This window comes from Canis aureus, chromosome 22 (assembly GCF_053574225.1).
Source record: "Canis aureus isolate CA01 chromosome 22, VMU_Caureus_v.1.0, whole genome shotgun sequence".
NCBI classification, from domain to species: Eukaryota; Metazoa; Chordata; class Mammalia; order Carnivora; family Canidae; genus Canis; species Canis aureus.
In genome coordinates this window covers 51,222,390-51,245,989 of record NC_135632.1, presented here as the reverse complement: position 1 = coordinate 51,245,989, position 23,600 = coordinate 51,222,390, and the positions used below count along the sequence as shown (strand labels likewise).

Sequence of the window (23,600 nt, the reverse complement as noted above, 5' to 3'; positions counted from 1 at the left end):
CTAACCTCTCCTATGCTGAGGCTGGTGACTGTCGGCCAGGGCAGTCCCATCCTTGGCCTTCAGGGTGTCTGCAGGCCACAGTCAGCTTCCTGTCAACTTCCTAGTCACCTTCCTAGTCACCTTCCTGTCAACTTCCTAGTCACCTTTCCTGCTACTTCTGTGATGCCACAGGTCTTGCCTATGAATGGGTGTGACCTCCTCTGGGGCCCTCTATTTCCGTGGACTCTTCTTCCCCTGTGGATGTGGGTAGCCCCTAGCCCACTGTAACTTGATATGTCCTGTGTCCCTCCTACAAGAATGATTTCTTCGAAACAGGAGCCCAGATCTTACATTTGTGGATATTTTTATTCCTTCCCCTTAACACAAGGTTGATAACAGGGATCTGGGCATGTTTGCTCAATTGAGGAAGTATTTTATTTACTGGTATTTCTTGTAGACTTTTTTTCTTTTTAATCCAGAAGTTTAATAAGGCTGCCTTTTTTTTTTTTAAGATTTTATTTATTTATTCATGAGAGACACACAGAGAGAGGCAGAGACCTAGGCAGAGGGAGAAGCAAGCTCCCTGCAGGGAGCCCAATGTGGGACTGGATCCCAGGACCCCGGGATGATGCCCTGAGCCAAACCACTCAGTGCTCAACCACTGAGCCACCCAGTCCCAATAAGGCTGCCTCCTGGATCTTTATTTTTTTTATTTAAAGATTTTTATTTATTTATGAGAAACAGAGAGAGAGCACGGCAGAGACATAGGCGGAAGGAGAAGCAGGCTCCATACAGGGAGCCTGATGTGGGACTTGATCCTGGTACTCCAAAGGCAAGTGCTCAACCGCTGAGCCACCCAGGCTTCCTCTCCTGGATCTTTATTAAAAACATTTTTTTTTCAGGGCGCCTAGGTGGCTCAGTCAGTTAAGCATCTGACTCTTTTTTTTTTTTTAAAGATTTTATTTATTTATTTGGCAGAGAGAGCACAAGCTGGGGGAGTGGCAGAGGGAGAGGGAGCAGCAGGCTTTCCACTGAGCAGGGAGCCTGATGTGGGGCTTGATCCCTGGACTTCAGGATCATGACCTGAGCTGAAGGCAGACACTTAACCCACTGAGCCACCCAGGTGCCTTGCATCCTACTCTAGATTTCAGCTCAGATCATGATTTCAGGATCGTGGGATCAAGCCCCGCGTTGGGCTCTGTGCTCAGAGCAGAGTCTGCTTTAAGACTGTCTCTCCATCTTTATCCGCCTCTCCTCACTCTCTCTCACCCTCTCAGATAAATATTTAAAACGTTGGGTTTTTTTTTAAGACATTTTGATTGGAATAAAGGCTCCTTATGGTGACATGAGGCCACCTTCCTGCTGGCCTTGGGGACTTTGGCTCTTAGGTATTTGAGTCCTTATAGATGGCAAAATGTCCTTCCCGCCACCTTCCTGCTGGCCTTGGGGACTTTGGCTCTTAGGTATTTGAGTCCTTATAGATGGCAAAATGTCCATTGCCAGCCCCATTCCTGTGCCTTCTTTGTTAGTGTGTAGTTATTTTGTGGTGTTACCTTAATGTCCAAACAGCTTGGATTTTAAGTGGAATATGCAGGGGTGGGGAGGCCTTACAGCCTTCATGAGGCTGAGACAAAGCAAACAGTGAGAGGACTTTGCATTCAGGGTTAGATGAGGCACTCTGTGGGTACCTCATTTCTGCCCTTGTCCTCTCCCCCTGCCCCAACGCTGAGCACCCTCTTGGCCCAGCCCTTCAGCTCTCAAGCTGAAGAGATCATAAGGATTTCCCTTTTCATTTTGTGAAATCAGAAGCAGACAGGTCACCACTGGATTGCCATCTGGTGCCCAGAGGCTGGATCCAAGTGCTTACTTCACATGGGTATCTAGGCTTTGCTTCCAGTGGGCCTCAAAGCTGATTGTCTTTGAACCCAAGAAGTGCTTTGTGTTTGGAATTTTCAGCCTGCTTCCTTGACTCGATGGCCACTTTGGGCCTGGCAGCATATGGCTATGGAATCCGCTATGAGTTTGGGATTTTTAACCAGAAGATTGTCAATGGCTGGCAGGTAAGTGAGTCTCCATTTCTTCCCTTGTTTCCAGCTCTCATACAAGAAAACACTTTCAGTTCAGCTTTTTATATGTTAAAGTCTTTCTTGGAGAGATTGTCTGCCAGTCCTGGGCACAGGTCAGGGCTATCCTGCTCCGTGCATCCCTCAGAGTTCTTCATGGGCTGTTGGAGGCTGGTCTCCTGTGTGAGCTCAGTGCACATAACTTCTACGTGAGCCTGGGAGGCCTGCTGGGTAGGATTCAGGGCCTGGCTGGTCTCACAGAAGCACCAGGGTTTGAGGACTGTGTTCTGGTTCCCACAGTGTGGAGCAAAGGGTGGCCCTCCCTGGTTCACCCTCCATGGGACGACTGACCCAAAGTAGTTAGAGAAACAGTTACTGTAGGCTTTGTTCCTACCTTCTGCATTCACTCCCTGACGCCAGTGACAGGACAGAATCCTGGGGGTTATAGGCCAGACTGCAAAAGCAAAGTAGTTCTGAGGAAGAATGGCTTGGATTCTGAAGCATCAGACCACAGATAAGTGAGGTGGCTAAGACTGCGTCAGTGGGAAGATTGAAACCTGAGTGCAGCCTCATTGCCCTCATTCAGGACTTCAAAATGGAAGGCACTTGATTGGAGAATAGTTTACGTAATATATAATGTGGGGCCTAATAGTGACATATAAGGCAGGGCTGTGGTTGGGATTAGAAGGTTTGTAACAGAACATGAACAGATGGATGCCTAGGGTGATGGCAAGCTCCTGGATCATGTTGGGGCTTGAGTCACAGGCATGTGCAATTGCCAGAACTCCTCAAGAGTGAGTATTCTTCAGGTTTATACAGTTCGTTGTATATATATTGACCTAAAAATAATAATACAGGATGAACTGAACTTAATGATGTGCATGCTGAACTGTTCGTGGAGAAGTGCACAGATGTCTGCAACTGACTTTGAAATGCGTCAAGAAATAAATGAGTTGATGGTTGTGTGATAAATCAAGTATAACAACATGTTAACAATTATGGATCCTAAGTGGAAGGTGCACAAGTGTTCGCTGCCAATTCTTTTAACACTTCTGTATGTTTGAAAACACTCATAATAAAAAGTTGACAAATATGGCTAACAGAGAAAACTTAAAACAGATTTGTATCTCTTGCTTAATTTGTAGATCTACTCTCTCCAACCTTTTTTTTTTTTTTTTACTCTCTCCAACCTTAAAGAGAACTTCACTTTTCCTCCTGGTACATTCTGGATAATTTAATGCACAGTTTCTTATGTGTGTGTGTGTCTATCAGAGGTACCCCAGCCCTTTGTACACCTACCTGTGCTTTGACCCATTCAAGCTCTTTACAGTTGGTGCAATGTGTATTCATTAGACAGAAACTCTGAGGCCCATCCTTTCTTATTTGATGTTATGGTTATAGGTAGGAAGGTTTTATTGTGTGTTGTCTTTTGCTTGCAGACATTTCTTTCTTCTGGTGTTCTCATTCCTATACCTCTTATCATCTTGCATAACAGCTTAAAGACAGTTGTGGGATGATAGATGAGTTATAAACTCACCCTCCTCCCACTCAGGTCTCATGGGAGCTGGTCAGTTTTTTGTTTTTTTTTTTAAGATTTTATTTATCTATGCATGAAAGACATAGAAAGAGAGAGAGAGAGAGGCAGAGACACAGGCAGAGGGAGAAGCAGGCTCCATGCAGGGAGCCCAACATGGGACTCGATCCTGAGATTTCCAGGATCCCACCCTGGGCCGAAGGCGGCGCTAAACCGCTGAGCCACCGGGGCTGCCCTAGCTGGTCAGTTTTTAATTGAGTTTAGCTACAGCAGAATTAAATTTGGGCAGTGGTCAGACAGCAGTGTTGTTTGTCAGGGGGGCAGAGATGGGGGTCCAGAGAGAAGACCCCACCACCACCTTTTATATTTGAGGAGATGCTGCTTCTGCAAACAACTCATGGAATTACTCTGCAGGAAATGGCCAGGCTTTGTGTTGGAGTGTGTGTACATCACTAGTGTACAAGGATGTGGTGCCAGATCAGAAGACATAGGGGTGGTCCCGTGATGAATAGCTGCCTGCACCAGGCAGAAAAGCCCAGCCAGGAGTATGATGGAGAGACATATGTGGAAGCAATAACCTCAGCCATGTCACAAACTACAACCAAATATTTTTTTCTAAAGATATATGCATTATTTATTCATGAGAGACACAGACTGAGAGAGAGAGGCAGAGACATAGGCAGAGGGAGAAGCAGGCTCCTCTCAGGGAGCCCAATACGGAACTCGATCGCGGATCCCGGGATCACGACCTGAGCCGAAGGCGGGCGCCCAACTGCTGAGCCACCCAGGTGTCCCCAAATATTCTTCTTGACTTTTTACTTCTGTGTAAGAACCATTAAAAAAAAAAACAAAAAACAGGGTGGTTTTGTTTTGTTTTGTTTTGTTTTAAACCAAATCAGGATGCCTGGCTGGCTTAGTCTCAGAGCATGCAACTCTTGATCTTGGGATCATGAGTTCAAACCCTGCATTGAGCATAGGGCTTACTATTAAATAAATTAATTAATTAAATAAATAAATAAATAAATAAATAAATAAATAAATAATATTTAAAAAATAAAACTGTCAAGGTAACATACAGGCGCACCTTGTTCTATTGCCCTTCAATTTATTATGCTTCACACATAACCGCTTTTTACAAATTAAAAGATTGTGGCAACTCTGCATCAAGCAAGTCTGTTAATCCCATATTTCCAACAGCATTTGCTCACTTTATGTCTCTTTCATGTTTTGGTAGTTCTCACAACATTGCAAACTTTATTGTTACATTATTCTGATGATCTGTGATTGGTGATTACAACTTGCTGAAAGCTCAGATGATGGTTAGCATTTTTTAGCAGTATTTCTTAATTAAGGTATGTAGATTGTTTTTTAGGACCTAATGCTATTGCACGCTTAATAGACTACAGTGTAGTGTAAACATAGCTTTCATATGCATTGGGAAACCAAAAAATTCATTTGACTCTCTTTATTGCTGTATTCACTTTATTATTGTGGTGGTTTGGAGCCGAACCTGCAGTATCTTCAAGGTATGCCTGTATATAGGGTTGCTTGTTAAATTTGAAAAAGGAAGGGGCACCTGGGTGGCTCAGTCATTAAGTGTCTGACTCTTGGTTTTGCTTTGGCTCAGGTCATGATCTCAGGGTTGTGAAATTGAGCCCCATGTTGGGTTCCACTGTGTACCCAGAGTCTGCTTAGGATTCTCTTCCCTGTGCCCCTTCCCCACATGTTTACGTGCGCTTTCTTTCCCTCTCTAAAATGAATAAATCTTAAAAATTTGAAGAAGACTCTTGTTTAAATTTTAATTTATAATTCTTTATTCACTGCTTACCAAATTTCTTTATTCCATTGCAACCCCACCAAATTCTTCTACTCAAAGATGGTTAGAGTCCATGGGGCTACTTTTAGCTTTATTTGCGAGGTTCTTTTTTGTGTATTTACTGATTTTGGATGCTACTGGGTGCAGGCTTTGAAAAATAAAGTGCTTTAAGGAAGGCCTAGCAGAAAAGCAATGTCTTCCAGTGATATGTCCAGGCATTCCTGCTGCATAGGCAGCCTTGCCCCTAGTGCCCACTCATTTGTGGTGTCCTTCTCCAAGCAGTAGGGTACCAGCGATTCTTTTTGTTTTTTTTTGTTTTTGTTTTTAATAACAGCTTTATTGAGATATGAAGTGGCTTTTAATATATTTACAAAGTTGGGCATCTATCACCACTGTCTATTTCCAGAATATTTTCTTTTTTTTTTTTCTTTTTCTTTTTTTAAAGATTTTACTTATTTGATAGAGCGCACAAGCAGGGGGAGCAGCAGAGGGAGAGAGAGAAGCAGGGAGCCTGATGTGGGGCTCGATCCCAGGGACCCTGGGGTCTTGACCTGAGCCAAAGGCCGTCCTTCATAGACTGAGCCACCCAGGTACCCCTCCAGAACATTTCTCAAAAAGAAATCTAGCGTGGATTTGCAGGCACACCCTAGCGCCTGACAACCATTAATCTACCTGCTGTCTCGATGCATTTGGCTGTCCTAGACATTTCCTGTGAATGGAACCATACACTATGGGGGCATCTTTGACTCAACATGTATGCAAGGTTCACCCATGTTGCAGCACACAGCAGGACTTCATTCCTTTTTATTGTCAAATTCGGGTGATTCTTAATGTCTTTGTACTTTAAAGCATTTTTCTGACTTTTATCTAAGTTAGTTTCTTTAATAATCCAACATGTTAATTTTTGAACATGAGGCCTTGACTAGAACTGGAAATCTTTGCCTTGTAGATAGGCTGTAGTTTATTTCCATGTCAGGCAGCATCGTCTCAACAGTGTGGTCAGTGTGGGCTGAGGATGGGGGCAGCCCGGCACCCAGGACTGTCTCCCCCTGCTGCCTTGCGAGAGCTCCCCTCACTGCTGGCCCCTTTGCAGGTGGAGGAGGCAGATGATTGGCTGCGCTATGGCAACCCCTGGGAGAAGGCACGGCCTGAGTACATGCTTCCTGTGCACTTCTACGGGAGAGTGGAGCACACCCCTGAGGGTGTCAGGTGGCTGGACACGCAGGTATCCACCCTGGGCATCCCTGGGGCGGTGTGGGGCTAAGTGAGGTGACTGTTTCATTTTGTCACACCGGGTTCCCTTTGAGAGTGGGAGGTGTGCTCTTTCCCCAGAGAACCTGACTCAAGGTAAAAGCCTGGGAGGTTTTGTCCTCATACTCCTGATTCTTAAGCATTGCCAGGAGCTTCCCAGTGAAAAAGGCTCCGTGTGAAGCCACGGTCTTTGTATTTTAAGAGCCTTGTTTTGGAGTTGAGACCAGCAGTTGTTAAATGGCCAGCAGGACAGTGTTGTGACAGGGGCAGGGCACTGATTCCCTGGGGGACATGGCTGGCCCCTCAGCATCTCCAGAGAGCAAGCACTTGATAAGTGCGCTGACCTCCCACCACAGGCCATAGTAGTGTCTCCCGGGTTAAAGCCCTGGGCAGTGTGGGTGAGCAGGGTGGATGTCCCAAAACGGGGCACAGGCACTGACAAGGGGCCCAGGGCAAGAGCATGGAGAGTCCAGTCTAGGCTCTAGGATGGCAGAAAGTGCACATCTGGGTGGTCTTAGGGGTCTAAGGGAGGTCGCAGGAGAGCCTTCATGAGGCAGGTAGCTGTAATGAACAGTTCAGTTGTCTAGATGTGGGGAGGTGAGCCTGGGAGACCAGGGAAGTCCTGGGCAGGCAAAAGTGAATCATCTAGGTTTTCTGCAGCATAAGTTTTAAACAGAGTGCATAGGCTAAAGCTGTCCAGAGCCATATTATGTAGGCCTAACATGCCATGATAACTTGTATTTACTTTGAAAAACCAGAGAAGGGGTCAGTTATCCCAGAGCATGTGCTTGTAGAAGACGAGCATATCAGTGTACATAGGGAGGTGTAGAGACCATTGGGGTACTTCAGAAAGAGTATGGCAGAGGCCTTCACCTGGAGGGCTTGGCCTTGGAGAGTGAAAGAGAGGTGGTTAGGGATGCTTTGCAGGGCTTATCACTGGCTTGGACAAGGCTGTGGGGAGCCAAGGACAGGGGAAGGGAAAGGTAATAGGCTCTAGTGATGCTATCATGCAGTTCTTTTGGCTGTCAGAGTGGATTTCATCTCACAAAGCCACATAGTTGAACCCATATGAGCCCCCACGAGTGTGAGAAGCCCCATCGAGTGGTCTGAAGGTTGGAAGTGACCTTGAGGCTTGTACTGTCTTCCTGTGCTTGGTAAGAGGAAAGCAGATACTTGTGGACAGAGGGGAGGCAGGAGGGGCCAAGGCAGGCTCTGTGGGTGGAGAGTAAGCTCTTCCTTTTCTGTTGTAAGTGCAGTGTGTGCTGGTTTGGTTTCTCTGAGGGTTAGAAGTCAAGGCCTCCAACAGTAGGAGCCTTCTGCAGATGCTGAGAAATGGAATCAGGAATAGAGGCCGTCTATGGAGAAGTTGGTTGAGTCCTAAAATTACAAGCAGGGCCTAGCAAGAGGAGGCTGGTGTGGATAGCAGAGGACAGGGCCCAGGAGGTGCGGCTACTGACGGGGCCTGAATAAGGCTGACACAGTGGCCCCTTGAGCAGCTAAGGGGAAAGAATTCTTAAATCAGTGCCAGTGTTGAAGGAGGTGAGTCAGAGAAGACCCATGCGACCTCGCGAGTGTGGTTAGGGCCCTTACCCCGGGGCCTGGGATGCCCATGGGCTGGGCCACGGCCGATGCAGGTGAGTTGCAGGGCTTTGGGGCAGTGGGAGAAGAGCCAGAGTGTGGGTAGGTGGGCCATCGGCAGGAAGCAAAGTGCCACTGGGGGGTGGGGAAGCTGGGGGCCAAGGACTGTGGACCAGAGACCGTGTCTCTGGCTGACCAGACTGCCCCTCTTTCCTTGGCCAGGTGGTGCTGGCCATGCCCTACGACACCCCAGTGCCGGGTTACAGGAACAACACCGTCAACACCATGAGGCTGTGGTCTGCCAAGGCGCCCAACGACTTTAAGCTCCATGACTGTGTGTTCTTCCCCTCCTGCTCTCTTTCGCGTGGCTTCTCCCAAACCTGCCCTGTGCAGCTTTTGTCCTGTCTGCACTGTCACTGCTGTGGAGAGCATGAGGCTCCCACAGCAGAGGGTGGAGGGTGGAGGGTGGGCTCCTCAGGGAGGGCCCATAGGCATGGCCAGCGCTCGTGGGAGCTGGGCCTTCAGGAGAGAACAAGGGGTCTGGAGTCCCACAGGGTATATGAGAGCGCAGTGGAACCGTGGCTCTGCTACACCTGCTCAGGGATGCCCCTCACACAGCTCAGGGGAGGGAGGGAGAAACTGTAGGCACAGGGCTCACTGGGAGCCAGAGGGTAGCACCTGGGTCCTTATCTCATCGTCTTGCTCATAGTTAACGTGGGTGGCTACATCGAGGCGGTCCTGGACAGGAACCTGGCTGAGAACATCTCCAGAGTCCTGTATCCAAATGATAACGTGAGTAGCTCATGAGGTTGGTTCTCATCTGCTAGGGAAGTGTGCTGGGGGGACTGGGGCTCTCTAGAAGGGCCACATTTATCTGCTGAGACCACATAAGTGGCCACCAGCAGCCCTTGAGTGGCTCTGTGGAGTGAGGGCAGCACCGCATGCTTGATGAAGCCTCGTAAGTCCAGGTGTGCCTGTTAGCATCTCCCCTTAGCCCTCTCCCTAAGGGGCTGCCTCAGGGGGGTCTTTGCCTCTTCTCACGGCCCTATATGCAGCCATGCCTGAGAGCTGGTCTCAGCTGACTCCATACAAGGCCACGTGCAGGGTGACGTGTGGGGGATGTGAGCTTGTCAGACCTCACATGCGGCTGGTTTCTGCTTTCTGGGCACCTGATGCCACTTCCCCAAGAGTTGGGTGATCCATATCTCAAGTGGGGACAGCAGTCCCTATTTTTCAGTGATGCCCCGAGACGTATACCAGTCATGTTTTGAAAAGCTTTTAGTATGTGTCACTACCCACTAGATGAAGTCACAACCGCAAGCTCCATTGCCACCAAATTTAGTGTCTGCTGGCTTTGTTGTTGCCAGACAAGAGCCCTGGAATTTGCCTTAGTGGGTTGTGTGTTTTCTATTTTTTTTTTTAAGATTTTATTTATTTATTCATGATAGTCACAGAGAGAGAGAGAGGCAGAGACACAGGCAGAGGGAGAAGCAGGCTCCATGCACCGGGAGCCCGACGTGGGACTCGATCCCAGGTCTCCAGGATCACGCCCTGGGCCAAAGGCAGGCGCCAAACCGCTGCGCCACCCAGGGATCCCTGTTTTCTATTTAATCAGAGTAATATGAACATAATAGTCGCAAAGTGCATTGGTAGTAAAAGCTTACGACCAAACATACCCCATTCTCCCCTCCTCCACCAAGATTTCAAGGAGATTCAAAAGCTTCTGGTGCAAGACCTCTTAATAATACTGACTCTTTGGGGCTTGTGCTTCTGAATGGCCCTGGCTATTGAGGATTGAGACCTGCCTGCCTGGTGTGCTCACACAGCGCAGAGTGACCCTTTGTTGGCCGCCTCCCTGTCTGAAGATCACACGTAGGTTAGGCCATCGTGACCTTCTGTCTGTGCCCCTGAGCTGCAGGGAACCTGACTTTGGGCATGGGATGATGTGGATGGAGGTGTCAGCACCATGCAGCACTCAAGGGCTTCTCCTCATGCACACATGCATCTCTGCAGTCCCTGGAGCAGGATTCCTCAACCTAGTGCCCTTCCTGGGTCTTCAGAGGGCCCTTGAGGGCTTCTGGTGGCCCGCTGACTATTGTTGGTGTCAGCGCTGTCCCATTTCCACAGTTCTTCGAGGGGAAGGAGCTCCGACTGAAGCAGGAGTACTTTGTGGTGGCTGCTACCCTTCAGGATATCATTCGCCGCTTTAAGTCCTCCAAGTTCGGCTGCCGGGACCCAGTGAGAACCTGTTTTGAGACATTCCCGGACAAGGTTGGTTTGTTAATGGGTCTTGAACCCAGTACGGAAGGACAGGCTGTTCCTATGCTCAATTTCTTCCTCAAGGCTGGGACTTAGGTAGGCAGGGGATGCACAGGACAGTAGCCCCCCTTATCCTGGTCTCCTTGTCAGGACTGGGCCCCTCCTCCCTGACCAGGGCCACACAAGGCACCCTTAGGAGCAGCCAGGGATACTGTAAAAGGCTCCTGCTGGCAAAGCATGATGCATTTGGCAGGCTGGGCTCAGTGATTTTAAACAAAGCCTAGGTGAGAGGAACATTCTGGGTCATGGAGAGCTGTGGGGAGCATGAGGAGGGCCTTGGGGGTGGGCTGAAGGTCCTGTTGCAGGCCTGCCCTTGGGGTCTTTCTGGTCCTTCCCTGTAGCCTCTCTGGCCCTGTTGCACTCCCTGCTTCTTGGCTGGTGTCGTGCTGGATTCAGTACCTGTGCCATGGTTTCATCTCCCTGTTGTCGGCCCTATAGACCAGGCTCCTCAGGGGTGGGCGGCTGCTGACCACTGTGGCCACCCATGCAGGCAAGGGGATTGAGGAGGATTGCCCTATTACACTGCAGGTTGCCATCCAGCTGAACGACACGCACCCAGCCCTTGCCATCCCGGAGCTTATGAGGATACTGGTGGATGTGGAGAAAGTGGACTGGGACAAGGTGAGCACTGAAGACAAGGCTGGGACCATGGGGTGAAGGTGTCCCCACAATGATGGGCGTATGTGATGACACTCTCCCTGCCAGAGCTGGACATAGGGAGTGATGGTATTCCCCACGGACCTGGGCACAACATGGGTGACAATGTCCACCCACCAGACCTGGGCACATGGGATGACGGTGTCCCCTTCACCTTTGAGCCTGTCCCAATACAGTGGTGAGTACTGAGCTGGCCCTAGGATGCTGAGGAAGGCCTTTCCTGTGTGGCCTGGGGAGAAAGGGACATTTTCCCTGAGAAGATGGGGCTCCGGTGGACCAGGACATGGTATGTGGGGCATGGTGCAAAGGCACAGAAGAGCAGTTTTCTGGAAAACAGAAAAGGATTCTGACACTTCTTAGAGCTTCTCAGCTTTGCGCAGTGGCAGTATTGTAGCCAGTGAGGTTTATCTGAGGCGCGATTATTGCTAATTGAAAACTTAGAGCTTCTCACATACATTTTCTCATCTTAGAATTGTGGCAAAACCTCCAGAAGTATTAAGTGTAAATAAACATGTTGTTTACATTTTTATAAGTGCATTCTCCTGACTTACTTGGTCCTAGATACTAGAGTAACAACATTTTCTTGATGTAGTGTAAACCAACATGTAGAACTGTGAAAGAAGTTTCATGTCATTTTGTAGAATTCAGAGTCCCTCTCTGGTTTGGGGTGCACTTCCAAGGGGTGCTGGGCAGCCCTACCATGGTCCTGTCCACTCCTGGACAGCGAAGGGGCATTACAGTTTCCCAGTGTTCTTGGACTGGGTGTGAGATCAGTTTGGTGGGAATAAAGTAGAAAAGTGTTTGGTGCTCAATAAAAAATGGTTTATAGAAGAAAGTGAATGATGCCAGGTGGTGAGGTAAGTGTTACTCATTTATGTGTGTGCTCTGTCAGGAAATAGAGCATACGTGGTCATGTCAGGAATGCGAAAGGCATGGGGCTCACTTGTAGGCTTCGAGAAGGTTCTAGACAGGCCCCCGAGGGCAGAGACATGCAGCTGGCTGGGCCCCTTTCTGGTGGGATCTGAACATCTCCCTTTGATCCTGGACTTGCCCCTTGCCTAGGCAGCTGGTAGAAAAACTGTTTCTAAAGAAAACACATTGGAATGTTCTGGAATGTTGTAGGCCTGGGAGATCACAAAGAAGACCTGTGCATACACCAACCACACTGTGTTACCTGAGGCCTTGGAGCGCTGGCCTGTGTCCATGTTTGAGAACCTCCTGCCACGGCACCTGGAGATCATCTACGCCATCAACCAGAGGCACCTGGATGTGAGCATCAAGGGTGCAGGTGGCAGCTTGGGGGTGCTGCCCCTCAGATGACCCCTCCTGTCGTTGGGGGTGGAGATGGTGGGATGTACCTGCACCTGGCAGAAGTGGAGGGCCCTCCCGTCCCCCACATGGGGTCATCTGACCTGGGACACATTCCGTAATAGGACTTTGGAGTCCCAGGGCAGTCGCTTGGCAGAGCTGATGGCTTGTCCCCACACCTAGACCCCTGCAGTGTATGTGGGAGTTGTGGATTCAAGTCTTTTTAAAATGTTACCATTCCTGAGTGGGGCCTCACATGTATCTTTTCCTGAAATGCCTTTGTCCTAGGACATCATAGTGGCATTTGGGTGATTTGGAAACAAAGCAGCATCTGTTTTATCTCTGTTGCCTGGAGACAGCAGAATGGTACAAGAATAGGGCACCTTAGGGGCAGCCCCTGTGGCGCAGCGGTTTAGCGCTGCCTGCAGCCCAGGGCGTGATCCTGGAGACCCTGGATCGAGTCCCACGTCAGGCTCCCTGCATGGAGCCTGCTTCTCCCTCTGCCTGTGTCTCTGCCTCTCTCTCTCTCTATCTGTCTCTACGAATAAATAAACAAAATCTTTTAAAAGAAAAAGGGCAACTTAGAATCCCGATGTGTTGTAGTTCAGTTTTTTGTTTTTTGTGTTTTTAAAGATTTTGTAATTATGGGAGAGAGCAAGCAGGGGCATGAGTGAGGGGAGGGACAGAGGTAGAGGGAGAAGCAGATTCCTTGCTGAGCAGGGACCTGATGCGAGGCTTGATCCTGGGACCCCGGGATCATGACCTAAGCTGAGCACAGACCCTTCACTGACAGAGCCATCCAGGAGCCCTTATAGTTGAGTTTTTTCACCTTTTGGTAAAAAAAAAGTAGCTGTTCACAACTGGTCAGGCTGTGGTTAAACCCTGCCTAGGCCAGGAGGGCAGCACTCTTGTCTTTTCCTTGTGAGTCACATGGCACACCTTAGCACCAAGGCCCTCTGACTGGCAGGACAGCTTTGCTGAGTCCAGTCCCGCAGTCGGCTCAGGCTCTTCCCTGGGTGGCGGCAGCAGGGAGGAGCTTCCTCCTGCACTCAGGGCTCTGGGAGGTGCATCCTGGGAGCTTGAATGCACGTCCGGGGTGCAGCAGCCTCGGGATTTCCTTGGAGGAGGTGGAACCTGCCGCACGGGCCCGTGGGCCTCCTGCTCACAGCTCTCTGTCTCGGCAATAGCACGTGGCTGCCCTGTTCCCCGGGGATGTGGACCGCCTGCGGAGGATGTCTGTGATCGAGGAGGGGGACTGCAAGCGGATTAACATGGCCCACCTGTGTGTGATCGGGTCCCACGTGGTCAATGGCGTGGCAAGGATCCACTCGGAGATCGTGAAGCAGTCCGTGTGAGTGGGGCCAGTATTTGCCCTGAGCTGGGTATGCTTCCTTCCCAACCCCACATCTGCCTCTGGGGATTGTTAGCCGCAGTGGCTGGGGCACAATTGCTCTGCTGCCCTCAGGGGCACTGACTGAACTGCGTAGGATGTATCAGTGGGTGCCTAGAGACACTGAGGCCTCCAGCTCAGCAGGTGATGTTGAGGTGTGGAGCCTTCTGTCACCAGTGCCCACCTCTGTTCTGTGTCCTCTCCCTCCATCACTGCTAGTCAGGTGCCAGAAGTGCCCCCTTCGGCACAAGGGCCCCATGCCTAGACAGCATGGAGGTTAGGGCAGGAAGAGCCAGGGCTCATCAGCGAGAGGAAGGAGGAATTCCCTACCCTTGCTTGGCAGGTTGTAGTCTTGGAACTCCTTCCCTCCATCCTCGACCCAGACGTGTATGGAGCACCTCCGTGAGCACCAGGTAGATGCCAAGCAGCTCTGTCCATGTGGGGCTTCTGTGTTCCTAGTGCTCACCCAAGGGTTTTGTGTGTTTGAGTCTTTAATTCTTACGGCAAAGCTCTCAGTGGGGTGTGTCCCCGGTTACAGATGAGGAAACTAAGCCCTGGTTCTCAGGCTCTGCAGCCTACGCATCTCCAGTGTCACGGTCACTGTGGAAGATGGCCAGTCCATGCTGCCGCCACTGTGCTTATCACCATGTGGCCAGGTGTGCAGTGCTTTGAATGTGCTGTGGGCCCACTGTCCTTAAAGCATGCGGTAATGCTAACTGCTCTGTGCCCTTTAGAAAACAGCTTCATGATCTTCCAGGGGATTTCCTTACGTTCTCTTGCTCACCTTATTCAAAACACAGGGTTTGTGATCCTTGCCTGTTTCCTGTTTTAGCTTTAAGGATTTTTATGAGCTGGAGCCAGAGAAGTTCCAGAATAAGACCAATGGCATCACACCCCGACGGTGGCTGCTGCTGTGTAACCCGGGGCTGGCCGACACCATCGTGGAGGTGAGATCAGCTGCCTTTGAGTCTCCAGGCAGCTGTGGGCACAGGTAGTACCTCAGCTCTTGCCCATCACCAGCAGGTGCCAAGGGGATAGCGATCACTCCTTTATGTGTTGACCAGCAGTGGCTCTTGGCTGGGGACGAGTGGGGTCAGATTTGGGAGGCACTGGGCCAGGCTGGACAGTTAGTCAGTGACCCCAGGTGCTATGCTGCCTTGAGAACACAGTGGGTGGCTGCAGGGTGGCGTCTGGTGAGAGACTGCCACAGGGACGCTGCCTGTCCTTGCTGTGTATGTCAGGGAAGGCGTCCCTGGGAAAGGAAACGGGATGGCACAGTGCAGATCCAAAGGGCTAACAGGAGGGAGCTGGGAGCACTGAATCTCTCCTTGGGTGGAGGGCTGTGGTCTAGGACCTGGAAGGCCAGCAGTGCTCGGGACCTGGTGAGGCAGGCAGGAGGAGGACAGGTCTTGGAGATGACCAGGGCATTTGGAGGCCAGGAGTTTTCCTTATTATCCTAAACTAGCAACAGGGAGACTTAGCTGGGGACTTGATGAGAGGTGCATTTGGACCTACCACCCAATCAGGAAGTCGCTGGAGGGTGCAGGCCTTGGGGTTGGGTGAGGAGCCACTGGCCCCCCGTGGTCCCTCAGGTTTGTGGTGTGTCTGTGAAGGGGACAAGACAAGGGGTCTGCATGATTGTTGGGGATGTTTGAGCTTGACCAGACTGCAATGTCCAGGTTGGGGAGCAGGCCCAGGTCTGATTGAGAGATAGCCCGGGTAGAGTGGCCTCTGGTGGTTGTGGCCATGGTGTGGAGGTGTTTCCTGACAGCCAGGTGTTGTAAGAGAGATGCAGGCCTGGGGCCAAGCCAGAGCAGATCCAGGGAGGAAAGCAGAGATAGGGATGACAAAATGGGAGGACGGTCTCCAGGTGAGTCCCACAACAAGCAGAAACCATGTGTCCCTTTATGATCCTGCAGAAAATCGGGGAGGGTTTCCTGACTGATCTGAGCCAGCTGAAAAAGCTGCTGCCATTGGTTGATGACGAGGCACTCATCAGAGATGTGGCCAAGGTGAAGCAGGTAGGCCCAGTGTGGGACAGCAGTCCCGTATCACCTGGGTATCAGACCCGGGTGTCCACCAAGTCCACCTACCCCACTCGGTGCTCAGGTCACGAGGAGGCAGGCGGGCAGGTGCAGATCCTAGAGCGGCCCAAGCACACCGTTGCCTCACACCCTGCCGGAAATGCTCATCCACGGGAGGCACTCCGAGAGTCCAGCCCGTCCTGGCATCTCCGCACGCGGCATGCCAGTGGGTTGCACAAGAGCCTCTTCCCAGGGCAGCCAGCCTCGCAGCCAGACCAGCTGGGGCCCCTGGAGCTCTCCAAACCTGACAGGTGGCAGCCATGACCAAGAACGTGGCCCCTCCTGAGCCTGCCTCTCTGGCTGGGCTGCCACATGGTATTAGGACCCAGAAATAGTCCCTCATCTTGAGTCTTTACGCCCTGCCTGCCCCATGTGTGTCCCTTTAGACCACACTCACAAGTCCCTTTCCTTCTGCTTTTCTTACTCTTCTGCTTCTGTGCAGATTTGCTTTTTGGTCTAGTTTCCCATATATTTCTGCCGCTCCTGGTGTGCGCCCACATTCAGAATCCCTGCCCGATCCGCCCATCCTCGGAAGGCCTCCAGGAGCTTTTGCTCTGCTTTGTGGCTGGATGAGGGACAGACATGTCCCCTTGGCCCTGACCTTGAGGACTCGGGGTTGGAGTATCCCTGTCCTTTCTTCTCCCCAGGAAAACAAGCTGAAGTTCTCTGCCTTCCTGGAGAAGGAATACAAGGTGAAAATCAACCCCTCGTCCATGTTCGACGTGCACGTGAAGAGGATCCATGAGTACAAGCGGCAGCTGCTGAACTGCCTGCACATCATCACACTGTACAACCGTGCGTGTCCCTGGGGTCACCCCACGGGGCTCAGGGGCTGGTTGATGTATTCAGTTTAGTGTTCAGTTCCGTTTAGTTGTTAGCTCTTAGACTTGTCTTGAGTTTTTTGGAAAGCTCTTACTTGCTAGAGACATTTAAAGTATGTTTACCAAAAGTGAAATAGTACATGTTACTTTATGCATGTACCTTAAACTATTTCAGCAGCATTCAGTTACAGGGGCAAATAGGAATCAAAGAGCCCCTAAAAGTGAATATAAATATTTGCTAGGTTTATAAATAGAATAAAGCTTTAGGGAAAAACTTTGATTTTAGTATTTTGTAATTTAACGCAGTGACTATTAATTTTGAAAACCAAAGGAACCACAAATGCTCTTTTCAAGATATAAAGCTCCTCTCAAGAACATCAGAGCTCCCATTATCCGTAAATAAGACTTGGTCAGGTGCAGGAAGCCGCTTATGTGTGGACAGTTAAGTAACAGGATAGATAATGTTCCGGTTAAGTGTTTCTGATGCTCCTGCCTCCCTCCCTCCAGGAAAGGCCCCAGGTGAGGGCCCATCTGTGCACGTGGCTGAAGGAGGCGCTTCACGATGCCTCCCTGGCCAGAAGCAGCAGTTCACAGAGGCCTTGTTTTGTTTTGTTTTCTTTGCTATGGTTTTCTTCGGTGGTTGGGATTTTCTGCCTTTTCTTTTCCAGTTTCCCAGCGGTGTGCCTGGGCCTCTGTTGGAACCACTGTCAGTCCCCTGTCTGTGAGTGGCTGCGCACCCCTGCCCTCCCTCCCACGCAGTCCTAGGCTCTCTGTGTGGGCCTGTGGGCTTCCCAGTATGGGCCGCTTCTGGGTCCTGCAAGCCCCGCTCTTGTACCAGGCAGGCAGCTGGGGGCTTGTGCCGTTTCCACCCCATCATCTGTGCTGCTGTCCCTGTCCCCGACTCCGTCTCCGTCTCTTCTGTGGATGAACACATTCAGTGCTCACCACCAGTCCTTTTTGCAAAGCCCTTCTGCTTGGATTTCCCTCTGGCTTACTCCAGCCGCTCGTGGGAACTGCACTCTGAGTTCTTGCTTATTCAGGACATGTAGGACAGTTTGCAGGTGACATACTAGGCTTCACTTTCTTTATTGGAACATCTTTTAGGTCCGTCCCTGCACTGTCCAGAGGGTGGGACATTGGCATGTCGTAGTGTCAAGTGCATGTGCTGACTCTCTGTGCCAGGTGTTGTGGGTCAGTTTTCCTGGATGCTCAGGGCATTCTGAATGCATTGGCTGAGGTCCTGTATTATTTCTAGGAAGGTCTTTCTTTTTTCTTTCTTTCTTTTCTTTCATTTTGTTTCTTTTCTTTTCTTTTCTTTCTTTTTTTTTTTTTAACAACAGATACTCAATTTCTCAAAAAGGTTGAGTTAAGCATCGCAGTGGTGACTTCAACCTCAACTCAGGGCTTAGTACTGATGGAGGTAATCTGCTTAACAGTCTCAGATCAGTGGGTCACCTGTGGATCCTCATCTGAAAATGATCCCAAGTCTTAGGACCTTCACCACACGGAATTTTTCTTGTAGCAATTCTTAGAGTCTTGGTGGACATCAGAACTGGTCCTTCATTTTGAGATTCTTTTCCTTCGTGCTCTGATGAAGTCAACACATACCTATTACAAAGATTTTACATTGCAGCTGGTTAGAGTAATTCTAATTCGGTGAATTGGCCACCTTTGGTTCCCTGGGTGTCTTCCCAGAGGCTTCCTGCCCGACTTGTTCCCTGGGGAGAGTGAACGGCAGTGAGTCAGGAACAGGAGTTGGGTGTCTGAGGCTCTGCTGTAGTTGCAACCGCGTCTGCCTCAAAGAGCTCCAGGAAGGTTTCTTGAAGGGTATTTTAAACATTTGTTTGGTGCCGCTATTTTGGTTTCCTCCTTCCCAGACTCCAGCGAGGTATGTGCTGGCTTCCTTCTACCTATCTTCTTCTTGTCTCTTGATTTCTCTCCAGACATTACCAAAGGTATTTCCTTTTCTGCCATCTTGTCCGCTTTTTCTTGTTTCCATCCTGTGTGTGTGTGTGTGTGTGTGTGTGCGCTTTAGTGTCTCGCCTCCCTCTCGGCGTCTTTTCACCTCTGTGTCCTGCAGGTCTCATTTCACGCACTGCCGTTTCCTAGCCTCCCCCTGGTATCTTGGTTGGGCGCTGTGGACTCTTTGGAGCAGATGAGCTGATGCCATCACAGGCTGCAGATTCTTACAGGGAGGCCTGTTCCCCTTCTCGTCCGTCTATAGCCAAGCGGCAGATTCTTGTTACTGGCTGAATCTGCACCGCCCAGGGCTACCAGCAGGGGCTCCATGGAGCCCAGGGCAGCCACCGGCTTCCTCTGTCTCCCCAAGCCCAGGCTGGCAGGAGGCCGTCTGCCCTGGCCCCTGACTTCTGGCTCCCAGGATGTTGGACCCTCCCAGCAGGTTTCCCTAGGGGAGAGGCCCAGGTGAGGTCTGCCTTCCTGTACCCCAGGACGCCGGCTGGCCCTGCTGACAGCTCCCCTGGGGGTTGGGTCCCAACATCCCACCCACCTGGGGAGTTTGTGTGTTTTTCTGAGTTTTGCTGAAAATGGAATTTGTGTTTTGTTTTTTCCTCATTTCCCCATTGTTCGTCTGATTGCCGGAAGTGGGAAATTTCAGAACTAAGGGACAGCCATGTTCTTGGTAGGACCTGGAGTCTGTGGTTAGAGCTCAGCCATGATTCTCACTGCTCTGGTTGGCTCCTGACCTCTGGTGAATGCGCTGCAAAGTTGCCTCACCCCTCTCTGTAGACACCTCGGCACCTCTCCGTTATACACTGAGGGCCAGGGGCTTGTGCCCTGACCCTCTGGCTGCCCCCGTGCAGGAGAGTTTCAGGGTCTCACTCATGCCCCTCAGGGGGTGGCAGTGCCAATTCTATGATCCCAGAGTCCCCTCTTTTCCAAGTATCCATCATGTGCAGAGGCCTTGACAGACAGTGACTAGACCCAAGCCACCCTCCTGCTTTGGGCTGTTGTGGGAACAGAGGTACAGCTTTTCCTGTGAGTCTTTTGGAAGAATTTGTTCCTGGGCTCCTCCCTCACGAAAGTGGGATATAAATGCAGAATCTAGGGGGCTTATACCCTTTTTGTAAGCAAGAGTTCCCAGCAGACACACAGGGGCCCGCTGGCTGTACCCTACCACGTGTATTGGGGTTGCTCTGACCCCCAACAGGAGGCTGATTGGCACACCACATCCCAGAGCAGGGCTTTGTCAGGCTTTAGTGCCTTATTTGAATCTCTCATTTGTCCTGCAGGAATAAAGAAGGACCCAGCCAAGGCCTTTGTGCCCAGGACCATCATGATTGGGGGCAAGGTGAGGTGATATCCTCTTTGCTCCTTGCTTGGTATTTAACTTGAATGCACAAACCACCATGCTTTTTATGCTAACCTGAGTGCCAGTTGCCTGGTGGGCCGGACACTGCTCAGAGCCAGCACACACATGGAACACCAGAGGTCCTTACTTCCCCAGGTGTGCTTGTGGACTGAGGTGACTCAGTGTCCATCAGCTCAGCAATAGGAGGGAGCTGCATGGGCCCCCTGCCTGCCAAGCACATGAAAGTGGGAGGTCTGCAGCCCCAGGGGGCTTGCTGGCCTTCCATCTGATAGGGCAGTGCCATTCCTTGCATAACCACCACTCTTCTGCACCTGTGCCTGCTCTTAGGCCCCAGCATGCTGCCCACTGACTGCCTTGCACTCGTGTGCTGAGTGGGCGTAGATTGCTGGCTGCTCCATCAGCCAGATGTGCAGCTGCTGGGAGCTCAGCCTAGCTTTATTTCCTGTGTTCACAGTGGTGCATGCTTTTGGACATGCAATCGAGGAGTCCTAGTATGCTGCCGTGACTCCTTGGTGGGTCTCCTCTCCATGCTCCATGCTCTAGGGCCGGTATCCCCATCCTCTGCCACTTTTCCCCAAAAGCCTCAGCATCATCAGAGAACATGAGGACACTGTGGGGTGTTGCTAATTCATGAGCAGCTATGGGCGGAGCCCGGGCACTGTGCTCCACCAGCTGAAGCACACATGAGGGTGGACAGGAGGTTTGAGCACCTGTCTGGGGCCAGCAGACGAGGGCACCTCCTTGGCCCCCAGCCCTCCCCCAGCACCGGCCATTTCCTCAGCCCAGGGTGCGGGCTTTCCAGCAGTCTTTTTTTTTTTTTTTTTTTTTTTGGCTTTTAAAAAAATTTTTATTTATTTATGATAGTCACACACAGAGAGAGAGAGAGACAGAGACATAGGCAGAAGGAGAAGCAGGCTCCATGCACCGGGAGCCCGACGTGGGATTCGATCCCGGGTCTCCAGGATCGCGCCCTGGGCCAAAGGCAGGCGCTAAACCGCTGCACCACCCAGGGATCCCTCCAGCAGTTTTTAAAATATTCATTACTAAGATTTTTCAGCTTGGAGAAAAGTAGAAAGAATGGTAATAGTATCCATACACCTATCCCAGACTCCTTCGGGACCATTTAAGAGTTGGTTCCAGATGTAGTATCACCTGTAAATGCTTCACCCGTGTTCCCAATGATATTTTCCTCCCAAACCACCGCAGATACAGGCTCTTTCTACCACCACCACCTGATAGGGTCTTCACATGTAGATGGCAAAGTCCTAAGTATCTGGAGCAGTTTGTTTGGCTCTGGACCCTGGCAAGGGCCTAAGCTGGCCACTGCTTGCTGTCTGCTGAATCTCATCATCGGGAGCTTCCCACATGCCTGCATCCTCTCTGTCTGCAACTGATTTGCTATGGAGGTTGGGTTGTGTGTCTTCCCCAGACACCCGTCTGGCATGTCCTAGTATGTTCCTTAGTTCCCGGTTTCTGAGAAGTGGGTAGTTCTAAAAGTCCTCCTCCTTTGATCTCATTTCTAAAGAACTGACGAGTCAGAACAGGTTTGAGGCTGACAGGTTTCAGCACAGGCTGAGGTAGCACATGTGGCGGGTAACCCCGGCCCAGCATGACCACAGTGATCAGCACAGGCCCCAGGACCCTCTGAGGACCCTGTGCTGCCCTGAGCACAAGTGTGTTCATGCTGAATTTCCTGTCCGTGTCCAGGCGGCCCCCGGTTATCACATGGCAAAGATGATCATCAAGCTGGTCACATCCATCGGCAACGTAGTCAACCATGATCCTGTTGTGGGCGACAGGCTCAAAGTGATCTTCCTGGAGAACTACCGAGTGTCTTTGGCTGAGAAAGGTAGGCCCTGGGGGGCTGCATGAGGCAGGAAAGCCCGCTCCTGCCCGAGTATGAAATGGGTGGTCGCTGCTGGTCAGGCAGATGAACGCTGCCCTGGCCACCAGGCTCTTCTGGCCAGCGGTGACCTTGGTTCTAGCAGTGAAAGGCTTTGGGGGACCTCCCTGCCCATCACTTAAGTGCAGAAAATGATTGTCCACCACCGACATCCTTTGTTTCTATCCTTCCTCACTTACTGTGACCTTGCTCCTCTCCTGTCCTCTGTTCCCCAGCATTCTTTCCTGCTCTTCCAGCTTGTTCTTGCTGGCAGGATATGCTTCCAGGGTGGGCCTCCTCCCACCCCCTGAGGATGCTTCTGCTGTCAGCATCTGTGTGCTCTCAAGGGCCTTGCCAGCCTCCGATCTGGGCTGGCATCTGCCTCTTCCAAGGCAGCTGGGGCCTGGTGTCCCACCCCATGTTGAGAGTTTAGTCTGGGGCTGTCCTTCAAGGGCGTATGCTGCCATCTGGGGCAGTTCCTGCAGCCAAATATGCCTTGGAGTGTGACTGTCCTGAGCTGGACAGGGCTTTCTAAACTGGCCACTCCCTGAGGCCCTGGCAGGAACCTGGAAAACCTGAGCCTGGAATCCTGGCTCAGAGCAGTAGGCACTTCTGTAACTCCCCAGCTGCTGCCCTTTGCACTGAATAACTCTCCCCTCTCAGGCCAGCTCGGCCGGGTCATCAGACGGTCTCTGGTCCCTCAGCTGTCACAGACCATACACGGCTTAGGGTCAGTACTGTGGTTCTTCACTGAGCTTCTGAGGTACCTTACAGCCCTTTGCTGCCTGGAACTCCTCCCTCCTCGCTGTTCTCTGGGGCCAGCTGGCTCCCAGGCACCTTTAGAACCGGCCTTGGGGTTCCTGGTGTGGAGTCTCAGAGCCAGGGTCTGGATCCCCCAAGTGCTCCCCAGCTCTTGAACTTGCTGCAGCAGAGGGTCTGCTGTCACGTCAGCTCATGGGGGCTGGAGATGCCCGTATCTGCCTACCCTGGTCCTTGGCCTTGAACAAAGGCTGGACTCTGACCTTTGCTGACCCTGAGTGCCAGCCACATCAGCTCCACGAACACGAGGAGAACGTGGGGGCAGGGATGCCAAGGCAGAGTAGGACGAAGCCTTAAGGCCCAGCATTTGGGTGGTCATCATGGCGGGCTCTGCCCAGTCTGAATACAGCATAGGGGGGCTTGTGTGCGTGTGAAGACAAGGAAATCACCCCACTCTCCTACTTCTTTGGTTCTTTAAGAGTCTAGATTCTGAAGTGCCCTGAGGAGCCTTATGGGCTGATGGCAGGAGACAGAACTACTGATGTGGTAAAAGGGAATGATAACGCCCAAGGCCAGAACCACAGGCCCCTAGACGATGGTTGGGCCTGGTCCCTGGAAGCTTTCAGAACACAGGTCTTCTGCTACCTTGGGTCTTCTCAGGAGTCACCATCTTGGCCTCAGATGGCCCTGGATCAGGAACGGAAGTCCTTACAGGCCAGCAGGAGTGAGCTGCAGGGCTCAGGCCCATCCTGGAGTGGACAGGAGGTGGTGCCCGCTCTGGGAACACCAGCCATGGGCTGGAGGAGGGCGTGTGGTATCCCTACACAA

The 23,600-nt window shown here is 51.2% G+C and overlaps 1 protein-coding gene and 1 pseudogene across 2 annotated transcripts in view; both read left to right on the top strand.

Annotated features, from left to right (window-relative positions):
• Positions 1–23,600, top strand: part of PYGB (glycogen phosphorylase B) — a 53,848-nt gene that overhangs the window by 24,702 nt on the left and 5,546 nt on the right. For both annotated transcript variants that reach the window (XM_077866031.1, XM_077866032.1), the window contains exons 4-16: positions 1,936–2,039; positions 6,486–6,617; positions 8,444–8,555; positions 8,931–9,013; positions 10,349–10,492; positions 11,069–11,161; positions 12,320–12,466; positions 13,693–13,856; positions 14,728–14,842; positions 15,815–15,916; positions 16,627–16,774; positions 20,052–20,110; positions 21,839–21,980. In XM_077866031.1, the coding sequence (XP_077722157.1) occupies positions 1,936–2,039; positions 6,486–6,617; positions 8,444–8,555; positions 8,931–9,013; positions 10,349–10,492; positions 11,069–11,161; positions 12,320–12,466; positions 13,693–13,856; positions 14,728–14,842; positions 15,815–15,916; positions 16,627–16,774; positions 20,052–20,110; positions 21,839–21,980 (1,545 nt within the window). The remainder of the gene's footprint in view (positions 1–1,935; positions 2,040–6,485; positions 6,618–8,443; positions 8,556–8,930; positions 9,014–10,348; positions 10,493–11,068; positions 11,162–12,319; positions 12,467–13,692; positions 13,857–14,727; positions 14,843–15,814; positions 15,917–16,626; positions 16,775–20,051; positions 20,111–21,838; positions 21,981–23,600) is intronic.
• On the top strand, positions 11,566–11,691 carry LOC144294417 (U4 spliceosomal RNA; annotated as a pseudogene).